The 25691-nt window shown below is 27.0% G+C and overlaps 1 protein-coding gene across 1 annotated transcript in view; it reads right to left on the bottom strand.

Annotated features, from left to right (window-relative positions):
- Window positions 1-25691, bottom strand: part of LOC111620991 (PTB domain-containing engulfment adapter protein 1-like) — a 59364-nt gene that overhangs the window by 6999 nt on the left and 26674 nt on the right. Inside the window, exons 5-12 of the mRNA XM_023363018.1 lie at window positions 23109-23180; window positions 17918-18016; window positions 13182-13322; window positions 11113-11184; window positions 7241-7345; window positions 6606-6764; window positions 1214-1361; window positions 559-749 (exon numbers count right to left, since the gene is read on the bottom strand). Of these exons, the coding sequence (XP_023218786.1) occupies window positions 559-749; window positions 1214-1361; window positions 6606-6764; window positions 7241-7345; window positions 11113-11184; window positions 13182-13322; window positions 17918-18016; window positions 23109-23180 (987 nt within the window). The remainder of the gene's footprint in view (window positions 1-558; window positions 750-1213; window positions 1362-6605; window positions 6765-7240; window positions 7346-11112; window positions 11185-13181; window positions 13323-17917; window positions 18017-23108; window positions 23181-25691) is intronic.

The raw sequence follows: 25691 nt of genomic DNA, 5'->3' as shown, positions 1-25691 counted from the left end.
ATATTGTGACAACTGTATTTGTTGATTTAGAAGGTTTTTGGAAGCATTCTAAAAGATATCAATAAGAGGAATGATGAAAGTAGTGAAGGAGGCCTGTATCAAAGAAGAGAAGCTCCTGCCTATATCCCACAAGAAAGTTTACAATATGCTTGAGAAAACAGTCTGTTGCTATGTGACTATTAGCTGTACTAAGGTTCTCATGCCAATATATCAAATAAAAAAAATTGCAGCTTATGAAATTTTCAAAAACAAACCTGAAGCAATTCATATTGACAAGTTTCACACAAAAAACTGAATTTGTTGCATTGCCTTTTCTTCTCTAAGTTTTTGTTTAAAATACTACATAATTGTTTTGTATTTTTTTCTATTTCATATTAAATTTCCTATAATCACACTTTCTTCTTATTTCTACTTAAGTGATTTCATTCAAGAACACCTACATTCCTCTTTCTGCATAAGATGACATCTGCCTAAGGTGACCACTTTGAGCTGGTCCCTTTGGTTTCACATTAGCAGGTTTGACTGTAATACTATATTAATAAACAAAACAAAGCTTACCTTCATTTCTGATAATTTTTTGTCTATGGCTCCAATTGCATTGTCTAAATCCATTCCATTCAGATCCAAGGTGCTAAATTCACCCATTCCAAATGGATCCTGTTTGTTAGATTGATCTGTTGGTATAAATGGTGTAGCTCCAAACAGATCTTTCTGACTATCTTGTTTATCATTTAATGTAGATGAATTATCTAAAACAAAATAAATGAATATTCACAAATTTCATTTCTTACTATCTGATATTCTAAATTTATTGTAACAATATTTTCTTCAGCAAAATTATGAAGAAAAATTACAGTATGTGCTGCAGACTGCAGACTTTTTTCCATAACCAAAGAACAGTAAGTATCCACTGTTTTCCACAAGTGGCAGAAGGGGAATTCAAACTTACAATTTACAAATACACCATTCGTACCAAATAATCTAGTTACTGAAAAAGTCTTTTTCTGTTTTTAATACTTCAAAAAACTTCAAATCTAAACAAGAACTAGCTGAAAACTGCTATTTGGTTGGTCATTAATATAAAAATTATTTTAAAATTTTCTAATAGTGTAGTTACATAACAGTACTTAAATAAGAAATGTTTATAAATAATACTTAAATTAATAATTATTACAGAAATTAAAAATTTAATATTTTGGTATTAAAATCTTACTGATATTATTTTCAGTGAAAAACATTTGTCCATTATTAATATGTCTGTTGTTCTGTGTGTTTTGAGAAACAGTTTGGCCATTTCGAGGATTGAAATCAAAGTCATCAGCAGGTGAAGTTTGATATAAAGATGAAAGTGCCAACAGATCCTAAAGGATTAAATAAATAAATTTGTTAAAAATTTAAATATGCAAAATATATTTAACATTATTACTGTCTAATAAAATGTTACTATTGTTAAAATTTTTAATTAAGTTACTATTATTTAAATATTAGAAATACGCATAAATATCTATATGCCAAGTTTATAAATATAATTTTTAATAGTCATTTAATTTCTGTTATCACAATAAAACTTGCAAATCTTATAACAGTATGTAATAGCATAAAGATATTTATTAACAAAAAATATTTCATGTCATTTTTACTCATCAATTTTACTATTATTATTATTATAAAGAATCAATCTCAAAAGACATGTTATAGTTCAAATTAGTTTTACTTAAAATCAAACAATGTATCATACTGTTAAAGTTTGAGGTTTTTTGTTGCAATTTTTATTGTTTTGTCAGTTATTTATAAATATATTAAAGTTAGGCACTGAATGAGTTAAAATATTTTTAAAGTAATAATTAAAGATTTTGGACAAGCCATGAAGAGAGTAAAAATGCTCTTATTCTACTTTAAACTGCAATATAGTTTGCATTGTAATCTGCAAACGTTTAGTCTCATTTTTTCATACTGTGCTATATTATATTCACCTATCATCTTATCATGATTAAACATTGAATCATAGGCAAACTCCTATCAAATTCTTAGGCAAACTCAATGTCAAATATCTTGTTTTATTGAGAAGAAACTTTTATAATTTTGATAAAATATCTATAGGCACACTTAGCAGCTAGAGTGTAATGCTCTAGCAACACAGAAAATGATTATAAAATGGTTTAAGTGCCATTGGAAAGAGAATCTAAAAATAATTTTTTTTTTTTTTTCAAAATAAGTGAACAGTTTTAGAGATATTGCAATTTAATAATTAAACTTTATGTACATACCAGTAGATGAGCCTGGCATTGCCCAGGCAAAAAATAACAACAAAGATTAACATTATTAGATTATTTCGTACTTCTAATCCTTCTATTCTAGTAGCTCGGGATGCCCCTAGTGGGCGTTCTAGCAGCAGCGGTGTCATTCCGTGGTATAAATAATAAATTACTATTACAAATAAAAATAATAATATACTGAATTTATTGTTAATTTAAATAATAGCTAGGGTTCCTCTTGTGGCCATTTTTGGCATACAGTGACAAAGAAAGAATCCAGTTTTTCAGTAGATTATATAGTGGCAACAGTCAATGAGTCATTGTGTGTTTGGCAGTATTCACTGGCATGGACCTAGGAACCATTAGCATGAATCTCATACTGATCAATTAAGATAGTCAACTGAAAATGCTAAATTTTCAAGCACTAATTCACAGTGCTTCATTTTCAAACTATGACAAGTTATACTACACAGTAAGGTATATGTATCGTAACATTTTCAAGTATTGTTGCAATGGATGGTTTATGTACTACTAAGATGCTGTTAGAGCATGGAAAAATTCATTGATGACCAGATCTAGTTGCATATATATATATATATAGTATATTCTCCAAACATATCAAAAACTAATGTTTCAACTACATTTCACATTTTAGTTACATACGAGGGCTGTTCGAAAAGTTCGCGGCCTTGCCTATATGCGGCGCTGCGATCAATTTAATTTTTGGCAGGAATAATTCAGCCATCCTTGCTAAAGATACAATAGCAATTTCCGTTTGATTTGTCGTACAGTTTTGCCACGACAGCTTAACAGATAGTCAATGTGCACATGCTTTGTCAAAAATGGAGAAGACAGAGACTCGTGCGGTCATAAAATACCTGACGAAAAAAGGGTTGACCGCATCTCAAATCAAAGCTGACATGGATGAAGTTTTAGGATAGTCTGCTCCTTCGTACACCACTGTGAAAATATGGACAGCCCTTTTTAAATCTGGCAGAGAAAGTGTGGAAGATGACCCTCGCAGCGGACAGCCGTCAACTGCTGTCACTGAAGAAAACATCGACAAAGTTCACGATTTGGTGTTAGCAGATCGCCGTTTGAAAACGCGTGAGATAGCTGAGATAACAGGCATCTTTGTAGACCTAAAGCACCACATCTAACCGAAAATTTGGGTATGACGAAGGTCTCAGCAAGTTGGGTGCCGCATCTGCTGACCTCTGAGCAAAGACGTGTTCGCACTTTGATGTCAAAGGAGTGTTTGGACTTCTACAAGAAAAACCAACGGGATTTCTTGCGTCGGTTTGTGACTACTGACGAAACGTGGATCCATTACTACACTCCTGAAACAAAAGAACAGTCGAAGCAATGGAAACACCACAGTTCGCCACCACCAAAGAAGACAAAAAAAAAACAGTTCCATCAGCGGGGAAAGTGATGTCCTCGGTTTTTTTGGAATGCTAAAGGAATCATCTTTATTGACTACCTAGAAAGAGGAAAGACCATCAATGCTGTCTATTACTGTATACTTTTGGAAAAACTGAAGAAAGAAATCGAAGAAAAGAGGCCACACTTGAAGAAGAAGGTTCTGTTTCACCACGATAATGCCAGAATCACTGAACAAAAGATAAACGAACTTAGCTTTCAATTAGTTCCACCGTGCTCACCTGATTTGGCCCCCAGTGACTTCCACCTTTTTCCAAATTTAAAATAATTCTTGGTTGGAAAGAGATTCCACTCAAATGACGAAGTCATCTCTGAAGTAAACGAGTATTTTGCACACCTTGACAAATCGACCTATTGTAATGGCATAAAAAAGCTAGAACATCGCTGGAATAAGTGCATTGCTAACAAAGGAGACTACATTGAAAAATAAAATAAGTTTTAACATTATTTTGTTTGTTGTTCTATATGAGGCCGCGAACTTTCCGAACAGCCCTCGTAGACTGATTGTAAACAACTGATTGAAAATAAATTAAACCAAGTTACTCTCAAATTTAGTTTTGTTTCTTTTAGGTTCTGGAAACAATATATCAGATCCCTGGACCTCTACAGTTTTATATATTAGATTTATATGTATAAAAGTAGAAAGTTAGTTTGTTCTCTAAACATGTTGACATGGTTTGAGCAAATTGAATACACTTTTCAGGGACTATCTTGTCATCCAGGATAATGACTGACTACTTTTGGTCAAATTAACTTCAATCTCCCAAACAGATTCCACTTTCTATCTAACCAGTAGGATGGTGACATTCAAATAAGAAAATTAGTTAATACAAATTACCAGAAATCACAAAATGTGTTTTTAGAGGGTTTTTGAGGGTAAAGTTTAAATATTTCATCTATTTTCATGAAATTTGATTGGTTGGCTGATTACCATTTAATATTTGATTGTGAATGGTATATTAGAGTTAACATTAAAAAAGTTTGAATATCATGAATTATCTTCTCACACAGGAAGTCGTCATTTATTTTCTATTGAAAAATATCAATTCCTGTCTACCTGACCAATGAAATTGCACCAGGCTTATGTAGCTTGCAAAAAAGCAATGTATTATTACAGTAGAACCCCCAATTTTCTAAGATAATATGGACTGATTCTACCTCAGATAACAAAAACTCTCAAAAATGGAAGGTCATAGCCATTTCCAATTAAAAATTACAAATATAAAAGATTTATATAATTTTAAGCCATTTTTCACATGTCATTGAATTTAATCTTATATAAGAACAACAATTTTAACACCACTTATTATATAGCTAATACATACAATAGTTTTAAGGAAAAAATGTGTACTTTTGTAGTTATATTTTAATACGAATGATTTGTCTCACTTTAAGTTAAATGATAAAGGTTACAAACAAATCATTGGGCTGCAATTTGAAAAAATTGTAAACCTATAAATTTCCACTATTGTCCATCTTTCCTTAATCTCTAGAGCAGAGTGATTAGATGAATGTTGAGACCAGACACAGAAAATCCTTAGCAGCAGGAGACCCCCAATTAACTATATATGAACTTCCAATGCAAAAAGAAAGACATGTTATTTCAATTCAAAACTTTTCCCCTGAAAGGAGTTAATAGATGACTGGCTTGACTCTCTTGCTAACAGGAAAAGTATAATGTACATGGTAAAGACACTACTAATTTGAGATGGAGAACATATATTTTAGATTACATAAATTTAAAAAAGTATGATTAAAAATTGCAACCAGGCATTGTGAAGATGTCACAATAAATAATTGCTCGTTTCATAATACATATTATTGTTTTAAATTTTCTTTTATAAATTATAGTTTAAGAAATGTAACGCATTCACTTACAGATTAGCATCAGATAATGCATAACTTCAGTTAATTGAAGCATAGATAAATCAGGATTCTACCTTACATAAAAAATAGGATTTCGTATCTTTAAGAAAAAACCTTATTTATTAATTTAATTACTTTACTTTTATTTGTGTTTTATTTGTAGTTTCTTAGTAAAAATCAAAAAATAAGTTTATTATGACAATGTCAAAACATTTTGTGTAATTTTATTTTTTCTTTGACATCTTGCTAACAAGTTGATTTTTTTGTTTAGAAAAGTATAAATTATTATTAAATGATCTTAAATTTTATATATTTACACACACATACATATACCTATATTGATTTTTAATACAAAAAATGCTGAACTCACAAATAAACTGAGGCAACTTAGCTCCCTGTATCTAAGGCTCTGTACTGTACAGTACATAAACTTAAGAGGAATTTTTCTCTAAGAATTTTGCTATTATGATGTCATTTTGAAGTATTTCTCTGATAACTGCTTTTGTAAATAAGATTTTATATGCATAATAAACAATAGCTCAAAGTTTCTCAATACATATGATAATAATCAAAATAATATATAAGGAATTCTCTCATAAATAACATTTATAAAACTTTTTCAGTTAGTTTAATAATAATCCAAAGAAATTATAGATAAAATAGAAAATTTATGGTATCTTACTGAAGAATTTATTGTTTCAAATTGCTCTAATTTTCTTTGTTTGAGCATTAGTAAAATTTTTATGAATAATAGTTTATTTGAAAAAATCAAAACAACAAAAATAATAAGTTAATAATGTAGCATGTTTAAAAATTATTTCAGAATAAAATACAATAATTACAAAAATATTTATAAATACAATACAATTTTATGATATAATTACATTAGTTTTAAGTTAAATTAGTTAATTTTTTTAATTTCCTGTTATTTTTTTTAAACTATAAAAATTATACATTTACAATTTTTAACTTTAATTTTTTTAAATACAGTAATTGACATTCTTCAGAAATAGTAGAATTTTACTTGAATAGAAAAATTACCTGAGATGGTAATAATGATGATTTTGAAGTACTGATAGATCCTTGATGTAGTCGAGGAGGAACTGGAGGAGGTGGTTGAAGAATAGGTGTCGTTCCCAAAACAGATGCATTGTGTGTAGAATTTGGCTTTTTATTATTAAAGGAATTTATCTCCAATATCTAAATAATATATATTAGTATAAAAATAAAAGTTATAAAAAAAGCTAATTTAAGAAAATCTAAATGGATTTTCAATTTTATTGCATTTATTCAGTTTAAAAAGTATTTCATTTAAATTTGCTGTAAGTATAAAAAAATAGTATTACAACAACTTTAATAATTTTATGCTTTTAACAAAGATTAGTTCATTTGTAACTAAATTATTATTTTCAAGCACTTTTCTAGTACTTTTCTAGTACTTTTCTAGTACTATACAGAAAATTTTTGGAGTAAATAACAGGCAAATTTAAAAACAGATTATTTTATAATAAAATTGAAAGTCTCAATGGTTCTAGAATTTCAATTATATCTTTAGAAAAAAAAGTAATGAAAAATGGTTTTACAGTTTTAAAAAAATTATTATTAATAATTTTTCTTTTATATAATAATTAAAATACTCGACTTTTAACTTATATATAAATATAAAGAATGCATACATTATTATTTGATTTATGACACTCAACATCTTTCTTATCTTTTCCTTTTTCCAATTCTGCTAATCTTTTCTTCAACTGTGAATTTTCTAATTCTAATTCTTGTACCTGAAATAATTCATAATCGTAAATGCACATAAAGAATATAACTTTTTCTTGAAAATAATTATTTTGATTTATTTAAAACATTTAAAATATTTTTACAAGGAACTCTTTAAAAAATCAAAATCTTATCATAAGGATTAAATTTTCTCAAGATAGGATGTTTATGTTTTAATAATAAAATCTATTACCAAAAATTTCAAATAATTTTATTTCACCAAAAATCTAAAATTTAAGATTTTGAAATCTTATTGCAAATCAAGAAAGTAAAAATACTCAAAACATTTTTTTAAAAATTTTCATAATATGCCTAGTATAAAATTATAACAAATTTAATAAAATTTCAAAATTAAAAATTTATAATTTATTAACAACATTTCATAAATTTTCTCATGAAAGTTCACAAATTATTTTATTTAGAACACACAGTAGAGTGTCATTTATCCGAATCAATTGGGGACTGGGGTAATTCGGATAACTTATTTTTCGGATAATCGATTATGTACGAAAAAATATATTAACCTATCCCATGTTGAAATTTTTCTCCATTGCGTGTCGCTTCACGTTGAATTTTTGTTGATGTTAAGCCTAATGTAAACTTTTTAAAATAATAATCATGGCTATTGTATCGTTAAAAATTATTTCTTTTATTTTTTACAAACAAAATAAATATATTGAAAAATATAAAAACAAAACAAAAAATATATATATATATACACACACACTTTAGAAGTTGATCTAGTATCAAAAACGTTCGATTCAGCACCACACAGTCCTCACAAAAACACCACACAAACGTGCCAGTGCTGCCAGCTAAAACACACACACGAACAAAAAAAAATATTGGAGTAGCCCAAGATATTGCAGCTTCACAGCACTAGTGAAAATTTAAATTTGCCGACTGGAATCCTTTCAGATAACTGACTTTCGGATAAACGACGCTCTACTGTATTTAATTTTAAATTATATTACATAAAAATTAAAAAAACTTTCCATCTACCTGAATAGAATAAATTACTTTTATGAATATGTGTATTGAAATATTTATTATAATTGTTAAATCCTTTAATCTATTATTATTATCATCATCCAATTTATTAAATCTATTACTTTTTAATAAATTGTTAAATAAATAATTGTTAAATTCTGAAATCTTTCCTTATTCTCTCTCATATTATTTAATTAACTTTATTGTATTACGGGGGCCTTGTTACAGGGGGCTAGAAAGATCAGTTTAATAGTATTGAATTTACAATGTTTGATAATATAGTCAAATAGATTCCATATAAAAAGATTGTAGTGGTGGCAATCAACGGAAAATTTATACAAATATACAGACTTTGCAAATATTATCGTAATAGTTGGTTAAACAAAAGTATTAACAATATTTCAATTGGCTGGTTATATGAATGAAAAAGTTATTTTATACATATATTTAGATGATAAATTATTAAAATTGGATCTGAAGTTTGTTTCTTGATTTCTATAAATTAATTCTTTAATTTGATATTTTTGGTGTGACTTCTCTAACGCCAGACATTCATTAAGGATATGGAATATAGAAAAGTTATTGGATTTACACCAGTAGCAGTCCTTTGTGAAGTCAATGTAAGTATTATTAATGATGATTGAACAAATTTGTAGTAGTAAAATAGACTGATGCCAAGGATGGTAAATCAAATTTAAAATTTTGTTTTGTTCTTCAAGAATAGATTGTGATATGGCTGATTCCATCATTAAGGAATATCCAAGTTTCCATTTATCTTCCAAGTTATCAAATAATAAAATAGATATTCTGAATGATATGAGAATTTTATTAAATCCAAAAGCCCATGTATTTTTAATAATAGTGGAATCGTTTATTTGAGATCTCATAATATTGTATAAAAATTTTATATCATCAATGGTATTTAGTAGATGATAGAAGAATCTGATCAATTGTTTTAGATAAAATGGAAATAATTGAAGTCTATTTATTTCGGATCTTATTCTCATATTATATTTAATCAATATTTTTAAAAAACTTTTTTCTAAATAATGTAAATTATTATTATATAATTCTATATGAAATTAGAGCATTCAACTGGATAATCACACATTAAAGAATTATGATATAAATTTAATGGAATAGTAAGTTAAATAATGTCACTTTATTCATAAAATAATCAAAGTTTAATTTTAAATTATATTACATAAAAATTAAAAAAACTTTCCATCTACCTGAATAGAATAAATTACTTTTATGAATATGTGTATTGAAATATTTATTATAATTGTTAAATCCTTTAATCTATTATTATTATCATCATCCAATTTATTAAATCTATTACTTTTTAATAAATTGTTAAATAAATAATTGTTAAATTCTGAAATCTTTCCTTATTCTCTCTCATATTATTTAATTAACTTTATTGTATTACGGGGGCCTTGTTACAGGGGGCTAGAAAGATCAGTTTAATAGTATTGAATTTACAATGTTTGATAATATAGTCAAATAGATTCCATATAAAAAGATTGTAGTGGTGGCAATCAACGGAAAATTTATACAAATATACAGACTTTGCAAATATTATCGTAATAGTTGGTTAAACAAAAGTATTAACAATATTTCAATTGGCTGGTTATATGAATGAAAAAGTTATTTTATACATATATTTAGATGATAAATTATTAAAATTGGATCTGAAGTTTGTTTCTTGATTTCTATAAATTAATTCTTTAATTTGATATTNCACAGGCTTCTCATATTCAAAATTTTTATTGCAAATGAAAAATTCTATTTTAAATTAAAAAAGTTAAAAATATCAAAGTGTTTTGCAAGTTCAAATTTGTTTTTACTCTGTCAATTTAATTTGCTTTATTATTTTTTAAAATCTGATTTCAGTTGTCAGTAATTATTTGCTTTAAATGACTGAAGAACAAATAAAATTTACTATATATAAATAAAGACAGTATTTAACTTATCTAGAAATTGTAAGTACAATAACTTTAAAAAAAATCAACCTTGTATTATTTACACATAAATACAATGAAGCATATCTAAATATCTTTTACCAATTAGTGATTTTTGCAAATATGTAGTAATTTATTAAAAGTATATTTAATCATGATCTGTTGATACTTCTAGAATGCAATCTGGCAACAATTTTTTTATAAATCAACTATGAGAAGCTAAACTAAACACATGTAATGCATGCATGAATTGTGTTTAGTTTAGCTTCTCATAGTTTTACTAAAAATTCTGTTAAATTTTATAAGAAACATTATTTACATGTTGTAATGAAGATAACACAATTTTATGAAATGCATAAAAATCAATGAAATCAGTTTTAAAACAATAAGACAAAAGTGCTGGTATATATTTATTAAACATTTGACAATATGTAGTCCAACTAAAAACAACACTTAAATTTATAACCAGCTGAAAATTGTAGAAAATTTATTTTCTATTATTTAATTTGTCATAAACTAATACTTAAATAATCTTCAAAGTAAGCAAATAATGATTAAGTTAATATTTTCACATTACCAGCAAAAATCATCATTAAGCATCCCATTTCGGACTTGTTCATAAAATTGTGTGTTCATAATGTGAAAATTATATCATCAGTTTCAGAATTTGAATATAAAAAAAAAAAGTCAAATATTTAAAAATACACAGATCGGTACATTATAATGTATATTTCAATTCAGTTATACATATCAAAAATAAATCAAATACACTGTACTTTTAATATTTTATATTTGTGTATAAAATTAATAAGAAAAATTACCTTTAACTTAGTTATTCCTTCTTTTACCACATCAATGCCTTTAGCTTTTCCTACTTCAGTATAGCCAAAGAACTAAATAAAATTTAGGTATATATTATTTATTTTAAAAAACTGAAAATTACCTTTTATAGTAAGAATGTGTAAAGAAAATACACACTTCATACAACACAAAATTACAATGCTACAATGCTATGTAACTATTTTTTAAATTAATATATATCAGACCAGTATCTTGAATATTAATTTATGTTATAAACATGTTTTTAATAATTTGTTTATTTTTAAATCTTAATAATTTAACTTCATTTAAAATAAATTTCAAAAAGTATCAAAAAAGATTTGGCTCAAATTGTCGTTGAAAATACATAAGGGCTTTTCTCATTTCTTTCAACTTTTCAGGAGAGCAATTTAAAGAAAAAGATCTTTCTTATTTTCTTTATAAATAAGAAACTACTGAGTATAAAGCACTGATTTCTGTACATTTTCATTTATAGGACTTCATAACTACTATAAACACACAATAATGAAGCAAGCAATAAAATTTATTATTTTGGAGTCTTATTGACAAGACTATGTCTTGTTTATAAAATCATACAGCCATTTTATGTTACCAGCATAGAAGTATGAAGGAGTACATGTCAAGAGTTGATATTTGGCACAGAGTATTAGGTGCCCAAATCATTTGCACATAAAAAAAATCCAGACTTGTAGGTAGTCAGGGGACCAAGAACTGAGTCAAAATAAAATACAAAATGGAGACCCTCTTCTACAAACAGGCAAAACAGGCACCTCACCCCACCGAAGTCAGGTGGGGGAGAGTACCACTCACAGTCATTCTAAAAAGTGAACTCTGACCTTAGGACTGAACACACAGTTTCTTCTATGTTAAATAAAATTTGTAACCTAATTTTGTAAATTTGGGAGGGCTTCAAATATGATGTTAAAACAGTTTTATGTCGTTACAAGTGGTTTTTAACATTATCTAGTATAGTAAAATTGTGGAGCCGATAAAAATTTGACGTTACATTAGAGTTGTCGTTACATCCAATGACGTTATAATCAGGTTAAACTGTATATTGTTTGTGCAAAATAAAAAAATAATTTCAGACGCTACAATAGTCACAATTTTATTTTTTTCAAAAACGGGAAATTTTCATTATGCATCGACAAAAATTCAACCTGGGCTGGCACGCAACTGAGAGAAATTTCGAAATTGGATGGGTTAATTTCATCACAAATGCATCATGTCCGGCAGAGTTTGAACAATCGTGTCCAAAAGCAGCAATACCAAAGAAGATTGGAGAATGAGAAGGAGACCTGCCTTGAGTGTCAAAATGATTCCGCTTAGTAGTGAGTCTCCGAGACATAGTCTTGTCCCAAATATGGTTTTGCCGTTTTACTTGTTTGAGATATACCTTTATGTTTTGCTAATAAGCTCTCTGCTGATTTAACAAGATATGCCTTTTAGAATTAAGACATAACTACTATTTAATATTAAAATTTGGCTCAAAGTAACCAAATCAACTGATCTCTATTAAAATAAAATGTTTTATATGCAATAAAAACAAAATGAAGAGAGACATTATTCTACTGACGATTTTTAATGACAACATAAAATCAACAATAAACACAAAAATATGAGTAAATTGACATAAGGATAAACTAAGAAGAAAAACGTAAGGTACAAAAAAAAAACTTTGGAAAAAGAAATGAACGAACTTGGTGATCAGATGGGCAAAAGTTATAGAAAGTAAGTGGATTATATTCTTGATTAAATCTGTTGTCACATAGAATGTATTGTTTAAAGTGTTTAATAAACTGGATGTTTCATAATTGACAACCAGATACTTGGAAGTTTTAAAAATATTTTATTAACTATTATAAATATTTANTTCTATTGGTGAAAATATTTTATAGCTTTAAATATAAAAAAATTAAAAAAATGGGTGTTCTCTGAACATAATTAAGTGTGTATTATTGTTTTCTTTTCTCTCATAAATAAAGAAAACAATTGTCAATTATCTATCCTACTTTAAATTAAGGATAAAAGAAAATGAATAGAACTGTCATACCAATTTATCACTGGAAAATACAAAACAACTGTGTCTTTCTGTGTCTGCTTCTTTTGCAATAAAGCTGAAAAATTTCTTGTCTGCCTTATCATCAGCACAATAGGATATACGATGCAAGGGATACTGATGATGTATTGTCTATAAAAAAAAATCATTAAATTTCAAATTCCACTTCTATATTTCACATAATATAATTTATGATAACTGATATAAAATTCAAAAAAATTAATTTTCAAACTTATTGATTACAAATCTCCCTCATATAAGCACAGTAGTTATGTTCCATAAAAGTGCCATGTTATGCAATCCATCTATATATATAAAAATGAATGTGTGTCTGTGTGTGCCTCTGTCTGTCCTTCATGCATTATTATACCATTTATCCGATTGCCATGAAACTTTGGGAAGTTGTTTAATACACTCCTGCGAAAGTTTCTGGCATAGTACATTTATGCTATAATAGGTGGAGCACGTGTATATGGGCATTTCATATATAAAGTTGACATGAAGAGTGCATGTGCATAAGTTTGCTTTATTCAAACTCTTCATCTTAATGTTCAATTTTATGTTTGAATTTATATTTATGAATGATTCTGGAAGATCCAGCTTATTTTTCGAATTTAGTAAACCTGAAGACTATTCCAGGAAGAGTTACAAAAACGTTTATTCATCATTTAGTGGTACTATGCACTGGTTCGTGGTTGCAGTGAGTCTTAATTATCATTATCCCGGTGTGGTAAGCAGATATCTAAAAATTTTCTAATTAGTCTCAGAAGAGGGAGGGACATTCTTGTACTCAATAAAACAGGTAAGATCGGCTATAATTTAATAATCTTAATCTTCGCTATCAATACTTTTTACCCAAGCAATGCCGGGCTCATCTGCTAGTACTATATAAAACAAACGACTAGTGCAAAACATAGGAATAGGTTCCAAAAGTTAACAAAAGTATAATATTCTTTTTTGTTGCCAAGAGAAATATGTTTATTAAAGCAATTGATAATTTATTTCTAATCAATAATTAACTAATAATGACAATTAAAAGTACAGTATTATGCATTAATATTAATTTTAGTTAAATGAGGGCATTTTCTTTTTACAAAGTATCATCATCTTGATCAGAAATATCGACATCTTCATTTTTTATTTTTATCATAAAAATTTTTTTTATGAATGACAAAATAAAAATATGTTATTAATTGAAAATTTGTTCTAGTGGATTGCATTTGTTCAGTCGAGTACAGTGATTTTTTTTTCTAGAATGTGTGTTCAAATGCTGAACTGTTCAAGGTGGGAACAGTTCAAGTACCAAGATACCACTGTATTTCATTTGTCATTTTTACAGATGATTACTTACCTATGGTTAAATAACCTTTAACATTATTTACCTGAAAATGTTTAAATAAACTTTACTGAATACAAAGATTAATCTATAAAAACAAAACACAGTAAGTCTTAAATGCCATACTGTACAATTAAAATTTAATTCTTAATTCAATTACTTTACAATTAACTTACTATTTCTATTCTCATAGAAAATATCAAATCAGGCTTATATAGTTCATTTAAGCCAGTGGTTTTCAATCTTTTTGAATTAATGACACTTCTATATAATCACGAAGTTTTATGACACCTTTATTATCAAATATGCAGGACTAGACAACAGGATGATTGCAATTGGCCAGTCTATCACAGAATTACTTTTAAAGTACTCAAAACTTTAATATAGCTACTGATGCTCAGTAATGGGGAATTGTGCTGACAGTTCCTCACACTGTAGTTGTCAGTTGACTTTTTTAAAAAAAAAGTCTTTGCTTTTTCTTTATGTCTTGACTGTAGCAATAGTTAAAAGACTATAAAGTACCTCATTTGAACCAACTTCATCTAGATCATCCTTTCTCAAAGTAAGCGATAATGCCCCCTTGTAGGCACTGGAGGCTTTCAGGGGGCAGTAGAAGGCTCGGTGATTAAATATGAATTTTATTTCTTCTCATTGAAACATTCTTTGATCTCAGAAATAGGATATGGGTCACACCCTATCTATCCTATCCATATAATAATGCATGTTTAAACATATTTGCAATAACTATTTTTAAGATACCTTTTTACATTACCATCTGTTGCATAAGTTACAAAATATGGGGGCACTAGATTTTTTTTAAATCTCAAAGTGGGCGGTGGTTGAAATAAGTTTGAGTACCTGTGATCTAGATCTTCATCTATGATCATCCCACCACAATCAGTAATACATCAAGAGGATCATGACACCATAAATATAGAATTGCACTGACTACACACAGATGTAGTGATAGATTTAGCTATGATATTTGTACAACTTGACTATGATACTGACTTGTACAAACTTCTAGAAACAATATAGTTCTGTGTTATTGTTAGAGCAATGATGAGGTAGTCCTTTAACTTATAATTATAACTTTATTCTAATCTAAGACTATATATACACTTCTTTACTCATCAATAACTTGGCATGCAACTGAACAATGGTTTCTTCCAGCCTCAAGCTGTCTTACACAGGTGTTGCCAGTTCATACATAGTTTGCTATAGTCACTCTTGCTCCAGTTTAGTATTTTCCAACAATTATCAACTGCTATTTATTTATTTATTTTTTTAATTTTAAAATTAAAACAGCAAATTTGGCACTTTTAAAATTTTATCAAATAACCAGCATCCTGGCCAGTTTGCCATTTTGTTCTGGTTATTTGATAAAATTTTAAAAGTGCCAAATACACAAGAAATAAAAATAGTGCAGCCTCGAGTAAAATGGCAATTTGGTAATTACTCCTCTATTACACTCACTGTTGCCAATCTAAATATTTCATATCTAGATCTAAGTACTTTTAGTGTTGTCTAGATGTTTTCCTGAAAAATTTATAGCATATGGTCTAATGAATTTAGATGTTTTATTTTGTCATTCAGTTATTTTTTCACAGAATTTATAATAGCACATAGCCTATAAGATCCAGATATTTTTATTTCATTGTTTAGATATTTTGTTTCAATTAGAGTTGGCAAGACTGAAACTTACACTGGTCACATCATTGCTGCACATGTCATATCTTATTTGAGTTCAAATTGCTGGTTGGCATTTGCAATTATTTCATACAGTATATTAAATTCATTTAATCTCTAAAATGCCAAAAAAAAACTGTGTGTTTAACGATGATTGAAGAAAAGTCTGTGATCATATTGATGAAGTGAAATACGAACTGTGCTTTTCAGAATTTTCAGTAACTCATGGTAAGAATTCAAACATTAAAAATCACTTGAAATGTGTAAAACATAAGGCAAGCAATAAGAACTTCCTCAAATGTATTGTCATATTTTAAATGTACTGATTTAAGTGACAAAGAATTTTTAAAAAGTTCACACTAGTAATAAATCTTAACAAGAAGATATGTTTAGTTCAGTTATTAAAAATTGCTTTTAACTCGTTTTTGTTAACTACTTTATTTAGCCTTTTCAATCATAGGTACTTATCCTAGTAGACTTAATTTTCTGTTGCGAGTATTTTCTCAAAATTGTCCCGGTTTGAGAAAATTATTATGGTAAGCCTATCTATAGCTAAAATATAAAACAAGAAATTTAGAACAAAACAAAATTGGAATCTAAAATATTTTTAAACTATATTGACGTTTTTTGCAATGTTATTGCTTAGAATGTTCATGCAAGAATAAAATAATGCATTTGTTACTTTTTTATATTTTAATACATTTAAAAGTAATAATTTCTAAAGAAATTTATCAAAAACTGTTATGGCTAAATGATGTTTCATTTGTGACAAATGTGTTTTATCTTATAAATATAATTAATTTCTTCAAAAAAATTGAGTAATATGTGAAAAAACTTTTTGTCTTAACTATTTGATTTGACTAAATGTGACCAATTTGTAATCTTATATAATAAGTTATAATATCTTTCTTGACAAACTTTTTATATTATATTCTGTAAAAATAATCAACTATTCAATATTTAGTTCTTTCACAATTTCTTAAACATTTAAGATTTTTGAAAATTGTCGTCAAAAATTTATAAATTTGATAAAGAAAAAAGGTTGAATTAAAAAGTTTTTCTTACATATTTACAATAAGTTCTATTTTTCCCTTTCTTGATAAAAATCTTTAGTCATATGAGAATAAAAAAAAAAACAAAAAAACAAAATTTGATATTATTTTGTATCTTACTTGTATACATGCAAAGTTAGAGAAAATTATGGAAATGTAAGTTAAGAAAAAATAAATGTTTATATTATTGATGAATGTTAAAAACAATGTTAAAAATGTTTTAAATTTATGTAGGAAAATGGGTACAGTTGAAGAAAAATATTTGTTTGAAATGCATCTTATATATTAATGTACTGTTAAATGTTTTTGTATTGTTAAATGCATTGATAATAAATGAAAGCATGCAATTAACAATTTTAAAATTTATATGTTAAACATCTTTTTGATGATACTGCATGAGCAAACAACAGTTTAAAATACTAAACCAGAACTTAATATCTAAGGGTATATTAAAATAATAAGTTTATAAAGTTTGTGTAAATATCTCTTGCAATAACATTTCTACAGGCATATGTACCTTTCCATTTGATTGCACTTTATAGAATAAAATATTATTGAGTTGATTATCATTATTTCATTTATAAAAATTTCATAAAATTACAGAATTTAAATTTTAACAAAACAGATTTATATCTTAAATAAATGTTTACTTTTGTTTTAGCATCTTGAACTCCAACACCATCAACTGAAATTGTTAGTTCTACTTTGGGAAGTTTTACTCCTTCAGACCTTTTTATCTGTTGGTCAAACTGAAAATAAAAAGTGAATATTTTATGTGAAATAATTTTGTTTTAAATTAAAATTTTAAAATCTGATACTTTAATAAAAATGTAATAAAATGAAAAATAATCCACTTGTTCATCTAAAACTCAATTCTTGTCAAAATACAGATCTCTCTTTTCAAAGTTTTTCAGGAAAATAAATCTATTGCTATCAGATTCCATTAGACATTATCTAATACAGCCGACCCCCCTATAACACGAGTTCATATAGTTCAGATTCCTATATCACAGCGAAAAAATTGCGACAGTATTCGTACAAACACTCTAAAAAAAAAACTCGTATAATTCGGTAAAACGTCATCGCTGACTCGTGTCACGACAGGATTGGTATAAAGTATAATTTAGTATAGTCATTAAAGTATAAAAACTTATAAAATTATTTAGTTTTGTTATTATTGATTCAGGGCATTGGTTTGTGAATCAATTTTTTAACATATAAAATGATATCTTAAAAAAATATCTTTAATTAAACTATTTAAATTTGTTCATGACAAATTGACTACTACATCATATTTATCCATTAAAATATAATGCAAATAACTAAGTGGCAGGACCAACATAAGTAAACATTTGATTTGTAAAGTAATTAATCACATTGTTCAGGGACTATCTATTTGTTTTCACTTGGTTTTTCCCAGAACACTGAATTATAATGTTAGAAGAGCATGCATCAATTTTATACATGAGCAAGAGTCATTTTTAGACCAGTTTTATCATGAATATGCAACTTGGTTCTGCACAGGAACTGTTTTCAGACACAGCCTTAGTTATCCACTTGTGCACTGGAAGCACTCAATGTCTGTACATTCTACACCATTGGTTTGAGATTCAGCATATTAGCAATTCTATTAAAACTTGCAGATTTCTTAAAGAGAAAACTGTCCAACTGGTAGCCCACAGGATCAAATTGTCATTCCTTAACTCAATGTGGTAAAAGCAGTAGATGCTTACCTACAGTTCTAAAAATCAAAATTTTGCTTGTCAGAGCAACCAAACAAACCAGTTCATAGATAAGATGGAATATCTCTATATAGTCTTCAACATCTTATTTAGATCTTGCATAATTACATATGGTGATGGACATGATTTGGCATCTGCATTTCTGAAGACAATGTAATTTCTTATACTGATTACAACTTTCTCATTGTAAGTATTGTACTGTACCAATGAAATTAAAATATTGCATTTAGAAACTCAATAAGTGTTAATTAACATCTACACATCTTGCTGTCACTTGAATTAACATGCTTATTTGAGAGTATAAAAAAGTTGTTTTATAGTTTTCAAATGGTTATCCATAAACCCATAATTAACACAATACTTCCATAGAAACCACAAAAAAAAATCTATAGTAACTGGATTGCTGATCTTTTCATGAAAATTTTCAAATAATTAAGTTACTTTAATCATTCTAAAAATGACAAACAGAAAAAAACTAAATCATACAGAAATATTTGAAAAAATAATTATTAATTGTAATAGTTTAAAAGATTAAATATTGACAAGTATTTTATACCAATACAACAAAACTATAAAATATTGATAATTATAGTTGTATAATCAAATTAATTTAATGTCCAACTACAGTCGACCCCCTATAACACTGTTGATAATTCCATTTTATATGAATTCCATGTTTTACGAGTCACTTAGATTTTACAAATACATGTGCCAGGCTGTGAACGGCTCATGTATTTGTAAACTCTAAATGACTCCTACAACATGGAATTGATATAAAACGGAATAATCAACAGTGTTATAGGGGGGTTGACCGTATTACAAATATTTTGTGCTCTCCATTGGCAACTTCTGATTCTTGTATCGTGTACATATTTGTATATACTTTCCGCGCATTATTTCTAATGTACGTTCAACTCTTCCTCCACTTGGCAGGCTCTACTTGGTCTATGTGACTTGTCTAGTACATTCATCTGTTACACTCATTGTATATTTTATATGTTCTATGTTAGAGTTTAAGCCTTTGTATTATATTGCTGTACCTCCACATAACCTTGTACCTTCCTACTGTAATTTGTATTTTATTGTATTTTAGATTCTCTTCATCACCATTACCTACTGTATAATTCTCTCTCCTACATTCTAATACTTACAGTTTACTGTAACTGTAACCCGGTAGTGCATCATGCAGAACTGGGTAAGTACTATGGTATGTTCAATAAACAATGAATGAATGAATGAATGTATTACAAATATTTTCACATTTATATTGATTAAATTTCAAAATTTCAATTTTATTTTCCATTTTCAATATTTTAACTGTCAGTTAAAAATTATTATTTATCTATCTTACCATTAAAATGTTAAAATGTGTCATAATTTATAAAGTTTCCACTTTTGTAAAATTATATAAATAGATTATGTAGAATCTAAAAATAACAATAAATTTGATAATAAGCATTTAATAATTAAGAAATTCATAGCTAAAGTAGTTAATAATAATAATATCTTCAAACTATGATGTTCAAACACTATTTTTATAAAACAAGACAATGAATGCTACTTACTGTCAATTCTTTTTCCTAAATACAAATTATTATAAATGATAAATCATCAATATCTAGAAATGATAATGCATAAATGAAATAAGAGCTAATTATTTAATTTTTAAAATTAAAACTAACATTTTCAAACTTTCCAATTTTACTAATGAAGTTATAAGCTATTACAGTGAGAATACTCTTCTACTTTACATAAATTTTACATAGTATCAAATACATATTTTATTAATATTAATTTCAGTAATAAAATTATAATATGAGAATTGATAAATAATGCATTTGACAATATACAGGAATAGGAATGAACATGCAAACCATTTAGTATGTTGTGTTGTCATGTATTAGCCAAGTTTAAACAAACTTCATTTCCTACAAAACAGTAGTCAGTGACTAAATTTTTAGCATTATTCCTTCCTTTGTGGAGGAATAATAACTTTCTAATAATTTTGGTAAAATATTGTAATATCTTCTGAACATTTAAATAGATATATTTGCAGAGTAAGGTGAAAAACATTCGTCTTTTCACCTTAGTGCAGTGTGATCTTGCATTATCATAGTGCATGGAAAACACTCATTTTTTTCATGCAGTATGATAATGTAAGATCATACTGCAGTAAGAAAACAGCAAAAATACAAGAAGCTAAAGTTTCAGGTTATACAGCCCAGATTTAGAACTGACAGTCTTCTTAATTAACAGTGATGTTGAAAGATTATCAGATGCCAAAGTTCAAGCTGCTGTGTGGGAATGATCAAAGAAAAAAAAAACCAAAAGATTTTTTATGTTCAGAATACAAAAAGATCATTTGGAAATATTGTCATTTTAAATAGTAATTACATATTTTTATTAATTATGAATAAATATGTATTTTTATAACAGCAATCTTTATGTGACAATTTTTAAAAATTGGTCACATTATTTGCTCTTCCTAAACTATTTTATAAAAATGGGAAATTTATTTAGCAAACAACTATTGTACAAAAGACCTTTATTCCTTTTTGAACATTTTACATAAAGATGATTTCATAAAACCAAATTTTACATCATAGCATAAACTATGATTTTATCAATTAGCAACAATAAATATTTTATTGTTGTCATTTATATATAAACAACTAATATATTTATTTGTTTTGCCAATCATCATGTACATCAGTGTTTCTCAACAGGGGCAATATTGCCCCCATGTGAGCGTTTTTCCATGTTGAGGGGCGATTAGTAACAATTTATATTTTGGGGGAAAAAACAATTTTCTGGGCAATATAGTAAAACATTATATTAAGAATAATTAGATATTTTATTTGTTATATCGTACAATAATTAAACAAATAACATTATACTAGTCACTAGTCTATTCAATGCAGTACAAATTTAACGTTAGCCTTGGCCCTCGGCATTGGAATTTTGAAGTGAAGGGGGCGATACTACGTTGAAGGGGCAACAATTCATTAGAGGCTGAGAAACACTGATGAACTAGTACATCACTTCATTCAGCATTAAACACAGGCTTCTCATATTCAAAATTTTTATTGCAAATGAAAAATTCTATTTTAAATTAAAAAAGTTAAAAATATCAAAGTGTTTTGCAAGTTCAAATTTGTTTTTACTCTGTCAATTTAATTTGCTTTATTATTTTTTAAAATCTGATTTCAGTTGTCAGTAATTATTTGCTTTAAATGACTGAAGAACAAATAAAATTTACTATATATAAATAAAGACAGTATTTAACTTATCTAGAAATTGTAAGTACAATAACTTTAAAAAAAATCAACCTTGTATTATTTACACATAAATACAATGAAGCATATCTAAATATCTTTTACCAATTAGTGATTTTTGCAAATATGTAGTAATTTATTAAAAGTATATTTAATCATGATCTGTTGATACTTCTAGAATGCAATCTGGCAACAATTTTTTTATAAATCAACTATGAGAAGCTAAACTAAACACATGTAATGCATGCATGAATTGTGTTTAGTTTAGCTTCTCATAGTTTTACTAAAAATTCTGTTAAATTTTATAAGAAACATTATTTACATGTTGTAATGAAGATAACACAATTTTATGAAATGCATAAAAATCAATGAAATCAGTTTTAAAACAATAAGACAAAAGTGCTGGTATATATTTATTAAACATTTGACAATATGTAGTCCAACTAAAAACAACACTTAAATTTATAACCAGCTGAAAATTGTAGAAAATTTATTTTCTATTATTTAATTTGTCATAAACTAATACTTAAATAATCTTCAAAGTAAGCAAATAATGATTAAGTTAATATTTTCACATTACCAGCAAAAATCATCATTAAGCATCCCATTTCGGACTTGTTCATAAAATTGTGTGTTCATAATGTGAAAATTATATCATCAGTTTCAGAATTTGAATATAAAAAAAAAAAGTCAAATATTTAAAAATACACAGATCGGTAGATTATAATGTATATTTCAATTCAGTTATACATATCAAAAATAAATCAAATACACTGTACTTTTAATATTTTATATTTGTGTATAAAATTAATAAGAAAAATTACCTTTAACTTAGTTATTCCTTCTTTTACCACATCAATGCCTTTAGCTTTTCCTACTTCAGTATAGCCAAAGAACTAAATAAAATTTAGGTATATATTATTTATTTTAAAAAACTGAAAATTACCTTTTATAGTAAGAATGTGTAAAGAAAATACACACTTCATACAACACAAAATTACAATGCTACAATGCTATGTAACTATTTTTTAAATTAATATATATCAGACCAGTATCTTGAATATTAATTTATGTTATAAACATGTTTTTAATAATTTGTTTATTTTTAAATCTTAATAATTTAACTTCATTTAAAATAAATTTCAAAAAGTATCAAAAAAGATTTGGCTCAAATTGTCGTTGAAAATACATAAGGGCTTTTCTCATTTCTTTCAACTTTTCAGGAGAGCAATTTAAAGAAAAAGATCTTTCTTATTTTCTTTATAAATAAGAAACTACTGAGTATAAAGCACTGATTTCTGTACATTTTCATTTATAGGACTTCATAACTACTATAAACACACAATAATGAAGCAAGCAATAAAATTTATTATTTTGGAGTCTTATTGACAAGACTATGTCTTGTTTATAAAATCATACAGCCATTTTATGTTACCAGCATAGAAGTATGAAGGAGTACATGTCAAGAGTTGATATTTGGCACAGAGTATTAGGTGCCCAAATCATTTGCACATAAAAAAAATCCAGACTTGTAGGTAGTCAGGGGACCAAGAACTGAGTCAAAATAAAATACAAAATGGAGACCCTCTTCTACAAACAGGCAAAACAGGCACCTCACCCCACCGAAGTCAGGTGGGGGAGAGTACCACTCACAGTCATTCTAAAAAGTGAACTCTGACCTTAGGACTGAACACACAGTTTCTTCTATGTTAAATAAAATTTGTAACCTAATTTTGTAAATTTGGGAGGGCTTCAAATATGATGTTAAAACAGTTTTATGTCGTTACAAGTGGTTTTTAACATTATCTAGTATAGTAAAATTGTGGAGCCGATAAAAATTTGACGTTACATTAGAGTTGTCGTTACATCCAATGACGTTATAATCAGGTTAAACTGTATATTGTTTGTGCAAAATAAAAAAATAATTTCAGACGCTACAATAGTCACAATTTTATTTTTTTCAAAAACGGGAAATTTTCATTATGCATCGACAAAAATTCAACCTGGGCTGGCACGCAACTGAGAGAAATTTCGAAATTGGATGGGTTAATTTCATCACAAATGCATCATGTCCGGCAGAGTTTGAACAATCGTGTCCAAAAGCAGCAATACCAAAGAAGATTGGAGAATGAGAAGGAGACCTGCCTTGAGTGTCAAAATGATTCCGCTTAGTAGTGAGTCTCCGAGACATAGTCTTGTCCCAAATATGGTTTTGCCGTTTTACTTGTTTGAGATATACCTTTATGTTTTGCTAATAAGCTCTCTGCTGATTTAACAAGATATGCCTTTTAGAATTAAGACATAACTACTATTTAATATTAAAATTTGGCTCAAAGTAACCAAATCAACTGATCTCTATTAAAATAAAATGTTTTATATGCAATAAAAACAAAATGAAGAGAGACATTATTCTACTGACGATTTTTAATGACAACATAAAATCAACAATAAACACAAAAATATGAGTAAATTGACATAAGGATAAACTAAGAAGAAAAACGTAAGGTACAAAAAAAAAACTTTGGAAAAAGAAATGAACGAACTTGGTGATCAGATGGGCAAAAGTTATAGAAAGTAAGTGGATTATATTCTTGATTAAATCTGTTGTCACATAGAATGTATTGTTTAAAGTGTTTAATAAACTGGATGTTTCATAATTGACAACCAGATACTTGGAAGTTTTAAAAATATTTTATTAACTATTATAAATATTTATGTAATTTTTATTATCAATAATAAATATTAATTACTATTGTCTTAATAAAATAAAATTATTTAATAAAGTTAAATACTTTTATTTAAAACAATTGTATCATAGTAACTATCTTGATCAATCTTGCAAGAATTTTAACATATAATATATACATATATTATATCTTAAAATTCTTGTAAGATTGATCAAGATAGTTATTATGATACAATTGTTTTTATTAATACAATTTCATATATTAATATACATATTATGTATATTAATAGATGTCTGCTTGTGTGATACTTCTCTATAACATGTGTGACTGAGTATATATATAAAAATATTTATTATATATATATATATATATTTTATAAATATTTTTATATATATACTCAGTCACACATGTTATATATATAATATATATATCTAAGTAAACTTCAAGACATCATATCTTAAACATGTGTATATTCAGTCACAAAAAATTTAGAGAGAATATAACATTGGTTTAATGTAAAAATAAGATTTAATTGATATTTATAGAGAAAAGTTTTCTAACTTAAGTTTCACACAACACCTATCAATATCCCAAAAGAAAAATGAGCTTTAAAATGAAAGCATTAATCAACTCATTTTGCATAATAAGCATAATTAACATGTTCTGTAAAAACTATTAGCCACATTGTAGAACTTTCAAACTGAAGGGTGAAGCCAAATA

This window comes from Centruroides sculpturatus, unplaced genomic scaffold (genome assembly GCF_000671375.1).
Source record: "Centruroides sculpturatus isolate CEXI.00-Female unplaced genomic scaffold, Cexi_2.0 scaffold297, whole genome shotgun sequence".
Taxonomy (NCBI): Eukaryota; Metazoa; Arthropoda; class Arachnida; order Scorpiones; family Buthidae; genus Centruroides; species Centruroides sculpturatus.
The sequence above is the reverse complement of the archived record's forward strand: the minus strand, read 5'-3'. Positions and strand labels throughout refer to the sequence as shown.